Source organism: Pantherophis guttatus, chromosome 2 (genome assembly GCF_059756535.1).
Source record: "Pantherophis guttatus breed Tessera chromosome 2, ASM5975653v1, whole genome shotgun sequence".
NCBI classification, from domain to species: domain Eukaryota; kingdom Metazoa; phylum Chordata; class Lepidosauria; order Squamata; family Colubridae; genus Pantherophis; species Pantherophis guttatus.
This window is the reverse complement of record NC_142064.1, coordinates 66,749,628-66,764,626: the sequence shown is the minus strand read 5'-3', so window position 1 is coordinate 66,764,626 and position 14,999 is coordinate 66,749,628. Positions and strand designations below refer to the sequence as shown.

General features: G+C 39.2%; 1 protein-coding gene and 1 long non-coding RNA gene across 2 annotated transcripts in view; one reads left to right on the top strand and one right to left on the bottom strand.

Moving 5' to 3' along the window:
- Window positions 1–14,999, bottom strand: part of LOC117661417 (guanine nucleotide-binding protein G(q) subunit alpha) — a 115,029-nt gene that overhangs the window by 34,514 nt on the left and 65,516 nt on the right. The window contains exon 3 of the mRNA XM_034410191.3: window positions 5,721–5,875. Within this exon, the coding sequence (XP_034266082.1) occupies window positions 5,721–5,875 (155 nt within the window). The remainder of the gene's footprint in view (window positions 1–5,720; window positions 5,876–14,999) is intronic.
- Window positions 1–14,999, top strand: part of LOC117661421 (uncharacterized) — a 48,502-nt gene that overhangs the window by 5,230 nt on the left and 28,273 nt on the right. The window lies entirely within an intron of this gene.

Below are 14,999 nucleotides of genomic sequence, written 5' to 3'. Positions count from 1 at the left end.
GTAGGCTTTTTGGCTATAGTTATCAATAAAACCCTTAATGGCATGGGGCTGGTTTATTTTTTTGGATCATCTCTCTCCAACTTTCTGCTACTTTTATGAGCTCCATCAGGATGGGTATATTTTGGGTTCCCTCCTTGAAAAATGTCATTTAGCTGGATCTAGGAAAGGTCCTTTTTGGTTGTAGTGCCTGCCTTTTGGAACAGCACACCCTATGAGATTTGGCTGGATACAGTATGCAACAATTATTGAAAACTGACCCTGCCAATGTATGCATTACTGGGGTTTTAGTGTATTAAAAGCCAGTCTAATTTATGCTCCTCTGTTTTCTGGATGCATTAACCCACATATATAAGTACGAAAGGACCACTAATGAGTTGCACCTTCCTAGGATATTAGCATTTTTTGTTACCTAATCATCAAGCAGAATAAACTGCTTGATAAAACTACTCAACTCTGGACACAGCTGGCCTAATTATAATTAAATTTGAAATTATGTAACTATAGGTTAAAATAAACACACTATGTGACTACAGGCTACTTCTGCTGACTGCCGGCTGCCGGCTGCCTGAACTTCAGCAGTTTGATTTTCACCAGTTCAAGGTTGACTCAGCCTTCCATCCTTCTGAGCTTGGTGAAATTAGAACCCAGATTGTTTGGGGCAATATGCTGACTCTGTAAACTGCTTAGAGAGAAATGTAAAGCACTGTGAAGCAGTATATAAGTCTAAGTGCTACTGCTATTGCTATATAAAACATATCAGTTTTGAAAGTACAATTTTTCAACTAGAATTTGCTGCAAATGAAAAAGAGTATTCAAGATAATATATTACTTGTATCATCTATTCTGTACATACTGTACATACCCTACATAGCACTTTAGGATGCAAGTATGAGGGGAAGACCAAAATAACCAAGCATATACCGTATTTTCCGGCATATAAGACGACTGGGCGTATAAGACGACCCCCAAATTTTCCTGTTAAAATATAGGGTTTGGGCTATACTCACCGTATAAGACTACCCCTCTTCCAACGCACACCAAATAAAAATTAAAAAACCATCAACTGGCTCACCCACAATGTAAAAGCAGCTGTGCTAGACCCAAAATGGCCCCTGAAACAAGCAGGAACCTCACACAGCCACAAAAAGCCCAAAAAAACAACTTTCACGCTTTACACACACACAACACAACACAACACAACACAACACAACTGGCTCATCCACAATGTAAAAGTAGCTGTGCTAGACCCAAAATGGCCCCTGCAACAAGCAGGAACTTCACACAGCCACAAAAAGCCCAAAAACCCAACTTTCACACTTTACACACACAAAATTCCACATACAGCTTTGTGAGATTTTGTGTGTTTGTGTAGTTAGAGTGAAACACTACAGAAACACACTAAATCTCAGAAAGCTGCACAAATATTATTTTATTTTATTTTTATTTTTATATGAAAGCTAAATTTAAAACTTCCTAAACTTTAAATGGCTAGGTCTAAAAAAGAACTAAAAAAAACCCCAATTAACTTTTTTTTTTTTAAAGATCCCAAAGGGGAAAAAAACTTACCCAATAGAACAGGGGTCTCCAAACTTGGCAACTTTAAGACTTGTAGACTTCAACTCCCAAAATTCCTCAGCCAGCTTTGTTTTGCTGCCTGAGGAATTCTGGGAGTTGAAGTCCACAACTTCCTGCCTGCTTGGTTGCAGGCAGGGAGTTGCTTGCTGATGGAATGGATTCAGGCAAGCGAAGCAAGGCAAGCAGCTAAGGCAGTGGTTCTCAACCTTCCTAATGCCGCGACCCTTTAATACAGTTCCTCATGTTGTGGTGACCCCCAACGATAAAGTTATTCCTAAAACCATCAAAAATATGTGTTTTCCGATGGTCTTAGGCCAGGGGTCCCCAACCTTTTGGACCTCAGGGACCACCAACTTCATAATTTTAAATTTCGCAGACCACTAATACGAATCCAGTGCCCCGCTTGCTGAAGCACCTGGACTCCCAATACGGGATGGGGTCCTTCAGGCACTCTCCATCCTCTCTGTCTCTCTCTCTCTGTCTCCCACTCTTTCTCTCTCATTCTCTCTTTCTCTCTCTCTCATTTTCGCTTTCGCTCTCTCTCTCCCTCTCTTTCTTTCTCTCCCACTCTTTCTCATTCTCTCTTTCTCTCCCCCCTCTCTCATTCTCTTTCTCTCTCCCCCTCTCTTTCTCATTCTTTCTTTCCCCCACTCTTTCTCTTTCTCTCCCCTCTTTCTCATTCTCTCTCTCTCTCTCCCACTCTTTCTCTCTCATTCTTTCTCCCCCCCTTTCTCTCTCTTTCTCCCACTCTCTTTCTCTTTCTCTCTCCCCCCACTCTCTCTCATTCTCTCTTTCTCTCCCCCCCACTCTTTCTCTTTCTCCCTCCCCCTTTCTCTCTCTCCCACTCTTTCTCTCTCATTCTCTTTCTCTCTCCCCCTCTTTCTCTCTCTCTCCCCACTCTCTCCCTCTCATTCTGATTCTCTCATTCTGATTCTCTTTCATTTTCTCTCCCTCTCTCTCTCATTCTCTCTCTGATTCTTTGGTTCTCTCTCATTCTCTCTCTCTCACTCTCTCTCTCTGATTCTCTCTGTCTCTTTCTCTCATTCTCTTTCATTCTGTCTTTCTCTCTCTTTCATTCTTTGTCTCTTTCTCTCTCTGTCTCATTCTGATTCTCTCTCTCTCATTCTCTCTTTCATTCTTTGTCTCTTTCTCTCTCTGTCTCATTCTGATTCTCTCTCTTTCTCTCTCATTCTCTCTCTCTCTCATCTCATGGGCCAGCCAGTGTCTTGGGGCTGAGAGGAAGTCAAGCATCTCCCTGAGAGACTGAGGGCCGGAAGAAGTGTGGGAGCGAAGCACTACTTGAACTTGTGCGGCATGAGCATTCGCCTTGGTATATTTGCGCCAGCCAATGGCCAAGGCAGCCCTCATCTGTCTGCTGAAAGTGCAGCATCAGGATTCTGCCTTGCTATATTTGCGGCGCAAGGCAGCCTTTATTTCCTGCTGCTTGGGACTCAGAGCGGTAAATAGCGTCTGATCCGGAGAGCAGCTGGATTTTGCTCTCTAATCCGGATGCCAGATCGGCCCCCTGCAAACTCTCGTCTCTCGAGGAGCGCTCCCTGAAGCGGGGCTGGAAACTTTGGTTGGACTGCTTGAGAGAGGAGAGCTTGCAGGGGGGCGATCTGGTGTCTGCAATGGAGAGCGGCATCCGGCTTTTTCTCTCCGCTGTAAGAGCGCTGTAAGAGCGGCAGCCCTCATCTCCTAATGCTTGGGACTGCAAAATCCAGCTGCTCCCCGGACCAGTCACCATTTACCGCTCTGAGTCCCAAGCATTAAGAGATGAGGGCTGCCGCTCTTACAGCGCTCTTATAGCGGAGAGAAAAAGCCGGATGCCGCTCTCCATTGCAGACACCAGATCGCCCCCCTGCAAGCTCTCCTCTCTCAAGCAGTCCAACCAAAGTTTCCAGCCCCGCTTCAGGGAGCGCTCGAGAGACGAGATCTTGCAGGGGGCTGATCTGGCATCCGCAATGGAGAGCAAAATCCAGCTGCTCCCCGGACCAGTCACCATTTACCGCTCCGAGTCCCAAGCATTAAGAGATGAGGGCTGCCGCTCTTACAGTGCTCTTATAGCGGAGAGAAAAAGCCGGATGCCGCTCTCCATTGCAGACACCAGATCGCCCCCCTGCAAGCTCTCCTCTCTCAAGCAGTCCAACCAAAGTTTCCAGCCCCGCTTCAGGGAGCGCTCCTCGAGAGACGAGATCTTGCAGGAGGCTGATCTGGCATCTGCAATGGAGAGCAAAATCCAGCTGCTCCCCGGACCAGTCACCATTTACCACTCTGAGTCCCAAGCATTAGGAGATGAGGGCTGCCGCTCTTACAGCGCTCTTACAGCGGAGAGAAAAAGCCGGATGCCGCTCTCCATTGCAGATGGAGAGACACCAGATCGCCCCCCTGCAAGCTCTCCTCTCTCAAGCAGTCCAACCAAAGTTTCCAGCCCCGCTTCAGGGAGTGCTCCTCGAGAGACGAGAGTTTGCAGGGGGCCGATTTGGCATCCGGATTAGAGAGCAAAATCCAGCAGCTCTCCGGATCAGACGCCATTTACCACTCTGAGTCCCAGGCAGCAGGAAACAAAGGCTGCCTTGCGCCACTCCTGACACAAATATACCAAGGCGGAATGCTGTTGCCGTACAAATGAAAGTAGTGCTTCACTCCCACAGCTTCCAGCCATCGCAAACGCCGCTTCTTCCCGCTTCTGCCGCCCTCTCCCCCACCGCCACAACAGCACCATTCATTCTGGATGGCGAGGGCTGCGCTCGTTTTTCTGTATTGCACCACCTGCAAAACCCCTGTGAAAGGGTTGTTTGACCCCCAACCACTGAGCTAAGGTAAGCAAGCTAGAGAGGGAAAAAGTTTTTCCCTTCTCCATGGCTCTGGCGATCCCAGCTGAATTGCCTGATTAGCAGGCAAAGCTGGGATCGTCAGAGCTGGGATCGCCAGAGCCATTTAAGGCTTGTCAGAGCCTTTCGGGCTGGTCTGCCTGGTTACAGGAGAACGACACCCGGCGTATAAGACGACCCCCGACTTTTGAGAAGATTTTCATGTGTTAAAAAGTCGTCTTATATGCCAGAAAATACGGTATTTATTTTTGGTGCTGTTTAAGTAATTCAGCTGAGCTTTTGAAGGCTAGAAAGTATAACAGACAAATAAATATATTTTGCAAATCTTGCCAAATAAAACTTCTGAGCTTTTATATCCAGACATTTTGGTCTAGGTTCAAAATGTTCATGTTCATACACAGTCATTTGCCTTATCAGTCAAATTCCATTAGTTCTGACTGCCAATTCTACTTCTTGGTCATATGAAGAGGAAATTCTGGAAAATATACCAAAAATATTACTGGAAAATATTACCTCCAAAAGAAGTAACCCTATCTTCTTTATTCTAGAAATTCTGAAAAATAAGATATTATTTCTCTTCCTGTCCTACAGTAATGTATTGTTTTCACACATATAGCAACAAGTGTGAACCAAAGTACAGGATGTCTCTTTTGCCACAATATTCAATACATGATCTAAGGCTTGTCACCATCTCTTAGTCTAGCTTTCACTGGGTTTGATGTAAGGAAAAACAAGAAAAGAAGAGAAAACAATGCATGTTTCTTTAATATCTTTGGAGAAAAGGTAGGAGACATGCATACATACATACATAATTATACAAGACTCAGAATAAGAACTTTATTATTTTTAAACCAGATTATTTTTTAATTTTTGAGGGGGAACAAAAGAATGTTCAAATAATTAAATATTTCCCTGTTGTTACAGCTATTGTAGTTTGTGAAAATTAATAAAAATTCTTTTAATTTTTAATGAGATAAGCTGAAAGAAAAAAGATGATCAAAAACTGGGTTCTGAAAAGAGTAGGATAGGCAAGGTGGCATATTTATATATGCCAGCTATACTAACAGCATGATCATCATTTGACCAGAAGATTTAGGATCTTCTGTCAAAGCATTTCAGAAAGCATCTCATTATATCTGAGATATACATCTACGTAATATCTGATTAATTTGGCATATTGAAGCACCAGTTAAGAAGTTACATTAACTAATTTTCAAAACTGAAATGAGAAAACCCAATATTAATGTGTATACATTTATATACATTTTAAAATTACATTGCTAAAAATCCCCATAAAACATCTATACTTACTATTTAGTAGAATCTGACAACTGATATTCCCGTCGTCTGTCATAGCATTCTTGAATACCAGGATCATTCCATAAGCTCTTTATTGCATCTACATAGGGATTCTCAAATGAGGACACTTTCTCTATATCAATTTCTCGAACTAGTTGTGCATTGGCCTATTGCAATAAAAAAGAAAATCAATAGATATTTGTCATATAAAATATACAAAAACCAATTTTCTTTATTGAATTTCCATTGAGCAAGAAACTGACTTACAGGTAAGGAATCATTATAGTAATAGCAATACTATAGCAATACATTTTCACTATAGATAGGAAATGAAAGTAGGACAGTCTTTTTCTAGAAATAAATGCACTAAGATTTTTTTCATGGTTTTGATTAGAAATTTAAAATAATTAATTTCCTAATTCCGTCTTGCATCATAGGTGATCAACTCCCTTGAGACCTGCTGGCTCTAAAAAAACAAACAAACAAAATAAAAACCCACCATCTAATTTTCAACAAAATAATTACTTCAAAAGAGTTTTCATCTGGACAGGGAAGTAAATGGAAGACCCAGAAGCAGCTGTTATGTTATATTAACAGAATAATCCCTAATAATTCCCTTTTTTTTAATAGAAAACTGTATTTGGACTCAAATATTGAATATGCATTGTTAAATTTTTCTAAACTGCCTTAAGATTCCAAATATACTTTACATATCCCCAAAAAGGCATACTTTCTTTCCAATATTGGTCTTATGTGATTTTTAATTTTAGCTTTGTTCTTGTACTTTTCTTTTCAAAATTTTGCACATGCACTTCTCATTTAAATGAAAAACAATGCATTTTGGAGAAACTAAATTTAAATATAAAACAATTTGCATAATTTAAACTTGCATCTGACTACTATCTCTGCTAGTCTTTTGCAGTAGCTTTGTAGAACGGTGGGAGAGGGGATGATTCGGTATGAGCGGCGGGTGAGTGCGCCCACCGCTTTTATAAATTGAGCTGCATGTGCGCTTGGCTCTCCCTCAATCCAGTTCTGAATGGGCCGCAGCCCAATAGTGTGCCGCGGCCTGGGGATTGGGAACCCGTTTTACAGTATCCTCCTAAAATACCTTCTCCCCTGAATCGACCACACAATCAATACTACTATTACTATTATTTCTGTTACTATGTTTTGCTTTTTATTGTTGCTGTTACATTTTGATGTTTATTCCATTTCAACTGCTAAATGAAAAATGGGATAAAAATAAATAAATAAATCCATCCACCAGTAGCCACGAGTTTAGGAAGATGCCTCAAGTCATAGTCCTGTTCATTTAAGAGTAGTGTGCTTCCCCATGAAAAAGAAGAAAATAGGTCTAACAAACCACCACAATTAACAGCCACTCTATCTTGTTCAGGTTGAACTTTGGCTTGTTTCGTCCTATCTGGACCCTATGACAGGTAGTCATCAATTTAAAACCATTCATTTAGTGACAGTTCGAAGTTACAATGGCACTGAAAAAAGTGACTTACTGGATTTTACATTTATGACTGATGAAGAATCCCCCACAGTCATATGATCAAAATTTGGGTGCTCAGCAACTGGTATATATTTATGATCACTATTTGTTACCTTCCCAGAAGGTTTCTGACAAGCAAAGTCAATGAGGGAAGCCAGATTGACTTAACAAACCATGATTCACTTAACAACTGTAGTGATTCACTCAACAACTGTGGCAAAAAAGTTTGTAAACCGGGATGCAATTCACAACTGCTTTGCTTAACAACGGGAATTTGGGGCTAAATTGTAGTCATAAGTCAACTTGTATACAAAATCAAATAAATCATGATACAACACTACATGTGATGTTTATAGTTAATAAATATAAATATATATTGACATAATACTTAAAGAAAGTTAGAGTTAGAGCTACAGTCCTCAGATATAACAGCAAACCATTGCTTGAAGCTGTATAAATGAGCTTTCTTATAGGGTGCTGCTTCTTCACTATCCTATTTTCCTTTGACCAGAATCTCTTTTCTGCAGCTTCAAAGTCAGCACTTGGGCCTCCTTTGATTTCAAGAGTATTTTTTTTTAATTCTATAAAATATGGAGGGCTACAGCGGGGTGACTCAGTCAAAAATATTTGTAATATCTATGAAGAACCCCAAGTTTCTGAGTGTGTTTTTATATACTGCATTTACATTATTGTGCTATTTGCCAGGAACGTTGCATTTGGCATGAGTGCAATTAAGTCTACAAGTAATCCTTGATTTACAAACATCCATTTTGTTCAAAGTTATAATGGCACTGAATAAAGTGACTTATGACTATCTTTCACACCACTGCAACATCCCCATGTCATGTGATCAAAATTGGCAAATTGGCATGTATTTATGAAGTTTGCAGTGTCCTAGGCAGGGGTGTTAAACTGGCGGCCCATGGGCTGGATGCATCACGCACAAGCCATGGCCAACCTGGCTCCACAAAAGCAAAAAATATCACGATACGTCACGCAATGTGATCAAGTTTGACATCGTGTCCTAGGGTCATGTGATCACCTTTTGTGACCTTCTGACAAGCAACATCAATGAGGAAACCAGATTCACTTAACAACCATGTTACTAATTTAGCAACTACATCTGTGTCAAGAAAGGTTGTAAAATGGGGCAAAAGTCATTTAACAACTGTCACACTTAGCAACAGAAATTTTGGGCTCAATTGTGGTTGTAAGTCGAGGACTATCTATACAACTCTTACCAATCTTATTAAAAGGAAGATTATGTAAGTCTCGTCTGGATAGGGTTAATGAGTATCTGAAAGACAAACCAGAGCAAAAGGCCACAGCTGTATGGTTGTGATAGATGAACAGTTTGAAAAGATAGCAAGTATAGAAAAGAACCTTGTTTTAGCAATCATTCTTTTCCTTGTTCTAATCTCATACCTATAATTTCTTTGACTTACTCTTATTCCTTTTCTGTGATTTCTATGACCCTGCTCATCCTGAAAGGAAAAATGCAGTAATGATACATGACAGTTTGAGAAAGATGAGTGACAGTATAATCCAAAAGTGATTGAGAAGACTGAAAAGCAAGAGAAACAGCAGCAGGGGTGAGGAATGGGAATGGAAATGAGGAGTGGAAGATAAGAAAATGGAAGACATGCAGCAGGTCCTATCCCGGCCCATAGAAATCACAGATGTAAGACACAGGTAAGTCTTACATCTTTCCTAAAAAGCTTTTCAAACAGAGCTCTGATAGAAAAAAAGGTTGAAAGGAAGTGGAAGCTGGGAGCTGCAGCCACAGCCTTGAGAAATTGTATAAATAAAGATATGAACTGACTACTTGAAATAACCTTGATATTATAAGTTGGTCAGACTGAAGACTGAAAACTAAGATAGAGAGCATAAGACTGAAACCTGTTATTTTTAAATAGCCTAGCTCTTGAAACCAAAGGGTAACATATGCAGTAAGACTTTATTTTTATTTTTTTTCTGTCTGGCTCTGTGAACTCTTTGAACCCTTTCTCAGGCAATATAAAACAATTGGGTTTGGTAGACCTACAATTTATCGATATACTATCCCTTTTTGCTGGATATTAAAAGATTACGGTCTGAAGATCCCAAAGAAAACAACAAAAAGAAGGGGGGTTAAAGGATTGAAAATTTTTGGATTTTTGGATTATAAATTACTTTTGGTTTTTCTTTTGGTTCCTTGTCTTGTTTTCTTTTTCTTTTCTTTTTTTCTTTTCTATTTTCATTTTTGGATTATAATTGATCACTACACTCTCTTCTCTTTGTGGATTACAAATATTAAAAAGACTCAAGATGAGGAAAACACCGTCAGCACCATCGTCAGCAGTTTCGAGTCCCTCTGAACAGAGGACCTTGGATGCTTTACTACAACAACAGAAAGCAAACACAATGCAGCTAGAACTGAAAGGAATGATCCAAGCGTTGCACGATGATTTTAAAGAAGTCAAAGAAAAAATAAGGAAAGTAGAAGACAAATTAGAGAAAATAGAAGATAGGTTAGAGAATGTTCAACGAATGATGGCAAGTAATGAACAACGTATACAGAAAGTAGAAGAAAAAGTTGAACAACCAGAGAAGAAAGTGGATGAAGTTGATAATAGACTTACATTGGCAGATAAAAATAAGGAAAGAATAATAATCTTTCTGGAAATGGACCGTCTGACTATTATTTGCGGTTCCAGAATATGGAGGAAGAAAAAGGAGAAAATCTAGCAGAAATAATGGCAGCGTTATTGTCAGGGGCCCTAGAAGTGGACAAAGAAAAAAATATGGCAGATATCAATGAGATATTTAAAGTCAACACTAGATATGCAGTGAGACAAAAACTTCCCAGAGAGGTCCATGTGAGATTTACAAAAAAAGCAATGAAGCTAGAAATTCTACAAAGAGTGAGAGATGAGCCTTTAAAATACAAGGAGAAGGAAATCGTAGTACTAAAACAGGTCCCGAGGAAAGTAAGAGAAATAAGGAGAGAATACCAATTCTTAACAAGACAATTAATGAAGCATGGAGTAAACTTTAGATGGCTGATTCCGGAAAGAATATGGGTGACCTGGATGGAGCAAAGACACAGATTGGACTCTATAGAAAAAGCAGAACAATTTAATGAGCAATATTTTGGATTACAAGAACAAATGAGAATAAGTGATAAAGAAGAGCCAAAACAACAAGAAGGAGCGATGGAAGAGAGGAGCATACAAAAAAAAGAAGAAGAAGAAGAAGAAAGAGACTGGGAGGAAATAGCAATAAGAGAGGGAGCAAGAGCAGAAGAACCGAAAGAGATAAGAATGACTAGAACAACAAAACTTATCTACAAATAACTATGGAAGAAGAATTTAAATTAATGTCAATCAACATAAATGGACTGAATTCGGTAATAAAATGGAAAAGGATTTTTAATGGATTAGAAAAATCAAAATCAGATATAATTTGTCTGCAAGAAGTTCACATAAAAAAACAACATATGACAGTATTGAAATATCCTAAAATTGGGAAGTTATATACTTCTTTACCACAACAAAAGGGGAACAGCCCTATATATAAAAGAGACAATAAATGCTAAACAAATTTTAATGGATGAGGAAGGGAGAATTTTGATGGTGGAAATAATGATGAATAACAAACTGATACTTTTGTTAGCAATATATGCACCAAATGTTGACCAAGAGGACTTTTATAGAAAACCTCATAAAAAAATAACAGAATTGGTGTATGAAAATATCTGTAGATTTTATCTACAGATAACATTTTATTTGTAGATAAAATATCTGGAGATTTTATTTATTTTTTTAAAAAATATTTTATTGATTTTCAAACCTTAAAAAAAAAACCCAAAAACATAAATACAAAAATAAAATGTGCAAGACTGTGACCATTTACACAACATATCACTACGAAATTCTTACTCTATATATTTTACTTCATCTAATTCTACTATGTCTGAGTCTGTTTTATTTTTCTGTTTTCAACCCATTTGTACTATTTCTCCCATGATACATAGTACTCCAAGTTTGTCATTCCTTTCAATTCCAATGTCAGTTTGTCCATTTCAGTGCAGTCAAAGATTTTTTAAATTATTAAGTCATCGGAGGGCGTCTTTGCATTCTTCCAACATTGTGCAATCTTGCCGCAGTTGTTATATGTATAATGATGTGTCTTGTCTTCTTATCATAAGTCTTTTTCATTATCCCCAGGAGGAACAATTCTGGTGTTTACTCCAGTTGAATGCCTCTGGGAGATTTTAATACAATTGTGGATGCAGAAATGGACTATAAAACTAGAAAGGTAAATAAGAAAAGAAAGGAAAACACTTCCTAAGGGTTTCTCTAGAATGGCGGAAGAACTAGCCATTTAAGATATTTGGCGAGAAATGCATCCCAAAGAAAATCGATATTCATTTTACACAAACTGACACATGTCTTGGTCAAGAATAGATATGACAGCAGAATTGAAAGCGAATATACAAGAAATAAGTATAGAAATAAGCAATTGGGCGGATCATAATCCAATAAAAGTTATATGAAAGGGACAAAAAAGAACATTGAGATGGACATTGAACCAAGAAATATTAAAAGAAAAGGAATGTATTCAATTCATGGAAAGAGAACTAGATTTTTTTTCTTTAAAGAGAACAGAAAAGAAGAAACATCATTACAAAATGTATGGGATACAGCTAAGGCATATATTAGAGGATTAGCTGTAACATACAGAGGAAAACAGAACAGAAAGAAGAAACAAAATCAAAGGATATTAGAAGAAGAATATAAGACATTAGAGACAGAATTACAAAAAGACCCACAAAAAAAGGAAATAAAGAATCAAATGGATTTAATGAAACACAAATTGAGCTTAATGGATAAAGAAGAACTAGCACAGAAAATTAAAAGTGTCAATCAAAACTTTTTTTGAAAATGCAAATAAATCAGGAAGATGGCTGGCGTAGAAGTTAAAAAAAGAAAAAAATAGAAATTGATAGATAAACTAATGGATAATGAAGGGAAAATTTACTACCAAAACGAAGACAAAAAGAAAGTGATTCAAAACCGTTATAAGAATTTATATGATCAAGAGTTAATACCAGAAAATAAAACAATACTTAGACAAAGCGGAGCTACCTAAAATACCTGAAACAGTTAAAGCATTGTTAGATGAATGTATATCTATGATGGAGTTAACAGAAGCAATTAAGAGGCAAAACAATGGGAAGACACCAGGCCCGGATGGTCTGCCAACAGAAATATATAAAGAATTGCAACAAACTTTGAGCAAACCAATGTTGGAACTATTTAATGAACTTTTGTTAGAGGCAAAGGTACAGAATTCATGTTGTGGCTCCGTTACCTGAGCCTGTGTCATCGGCAGGAGAGGACTCCGAGAGTGAAGGAGAGGAGTTGGCAAGGCCTCCCTCTCCAAGACCCTCCTCTCTGGCAATGCCTTCGGTGTCTGCTGAAGAGCAAGAGATAGGGCGGGGCCAAGCACGTCCACGCAGCCACAGATGGACAGTGATGAGGATAATAAGTCTTGGCTGGACCCATGCCAGTGTCGCAGAGATAAGCACGCGCAACAGAAGAAAGGGCGTGCCCGAGATTAGGCTGAGTCACTGGACCACACCCCACAGGATATAAAAGGGAGCGTGGTGGCCAGTCAAACCTTGTGACGAACAAAGCTGAAAGCTTCCACGCCATTCTGCATTGCCAGACTTTTGCTTTAAGACTTTGCTGGAAGTATCTCTGGACTTGATTTAATTCCGTAATTATTGAACTGCTTTCCTTTGATGTATTAGAGGTGGGGAGAAGTTATCTCTCCTCTTTGTAAATAATAAACTTTTGGCAGGCAGCCACTAGGTTGTTGCCAAGTTCCGTTATCATAAGGAAAAGGATGTTGCTGGCTGGTTTGGTGTTTAACTCCTGAACGTCTGTTGGTGTGTGTGCATGGGGTTTGGAACAGAACAATTCATGGAAGAGAACATACCGAAAGAAGATGCAGACTTACAACAAATAAAAAATTACAGACCAATATCCTTGTTGAATGCAGATTATAAAATATTTGTGTCAATAATTGCAGAAAGACTAAAACAATTTTTAAATCAATTCATACATCCAAATGGTTTTTTTACCTAAGAGACAAATTAAAGATAATATGAGAATAATTTAAATACTTTGGAGTATTATGAAGCACATCCAGAAAAGCAAATGGTGTTGATTTTTTTAGATGCACAGAAAGCATTTGACAACGTGAACTGGCAATTTATGCTAGCACAGTTAAAAAAGATTTTATTTTATTTTATTTTATTTTATATTGGATTTCTATACCGCCCTTCTCCCTGAGGACTCAGGGCGGTGTACAGCCAGATTAAAAAACATGCAGAACAAATATTAAAAACAATTAAAAGATATATAAATTTGGCCCAATTAAAACTCATTTACCAATTAAAAACGTTTAAAACATTTAAAAAACAGTTAAAAATTTCATCTTAAGCCAGCCCGGCTTGTTTAAATAAATGGGTTTTAAGGGCGCGACGGAAGGCACTGAGGTCTTGGATTCTCCTTATCTCTGGGGGGAGCTGATTCCAGAGGGTAGGTGCCCCCACAGAGAAGGCTCTCCCCCTGGGGGTCACCAGCCTACATTGTCTGGCTGATGGCACCCCGAGGAGGCCCTCTCTGTGGGAGCGCACGGGTCGATGGGAGGTCGTTGCTAGCAGCAGGCGGTCTCGAAGATAGCTAGGCCCTATGCCATGGAGCGCTTTAAAGGTGATAACCAACACCTTGAAGCGCACCCGGAAGACAACTGGGAGCCAGTGCAGCTCGCGCAGGAGCGGTGTTACATGGGAGCGCCATGCTGCTCCCGTCACTACCCGCGCTGCTGCGTTCTGGACCAGCTGGAGCCTCCGGGTGCTCCTCAAGGGGAGCCCCATGTAGAGAGCGTTGCAATAGATGGACTTTGGACAGAGATTTATTAAAAAATTAAGGTGATATATCATAAGCAAACTGCAAAAGTGATGGTAAATGGAGATATGATTGAGAGGGTTGGCATTGGGAGGAGTACGGGACAGGGATGTCCTGTCTTCACTATTGTTTATATTGACGTTGGAGGTATTGGGTAGAAATATTGGACAGGACACAGAGATCAAAGGCATGGAAATTAGTGGGCAACAGTATAGATTACAGGCGTTTGCGGGCGACCTGGCTTTTATCTTGGAGGATACACTAATAACAGGACCTAAATTAATAAAAAGAATGGAGGAATATGGAGAAGTGGCAGGTCTGAAGGTGAATAGAGAAACTAAGATTTTAGTTAAAAATCTCACAGATAGGCAGAAGGAGTTGGTGGAGAGAATAGATATTCAGATTGCAAAAAGGGTTAAATATTTGGGGTTTCGGCTAACAGCGAGATGTGTAACAATTAAGGAAGATCATTATAAGTGGCTGAAACAAATTTAAATGTTATTGATATGGGAGATGTTGTTGGATATAAAGACGTTTTGAATGAAGAGGGGAAACTTAAAACGAAAGAAGAAATGAGTGAGCAAGCAATCAATGTAACGTGGTGTTCATGAGTCCAGATGTGGTCTAGGTATGGGAAAGATGCTAAATTACAGGGTTTTTATAAAGAATTGACAGAATTGGATAGGATCTTAACAGGAACAGAAGAAGGATTAATAAAGAAACTGTATAGTTACTTGCTGGGTATAAGGTTGGAAGAGGAGTGGGTGTGGGAGACAATGGTAGCATGGACAAAGAATTTTGGTTATACAATGGAATTGGATAAATGGCAGA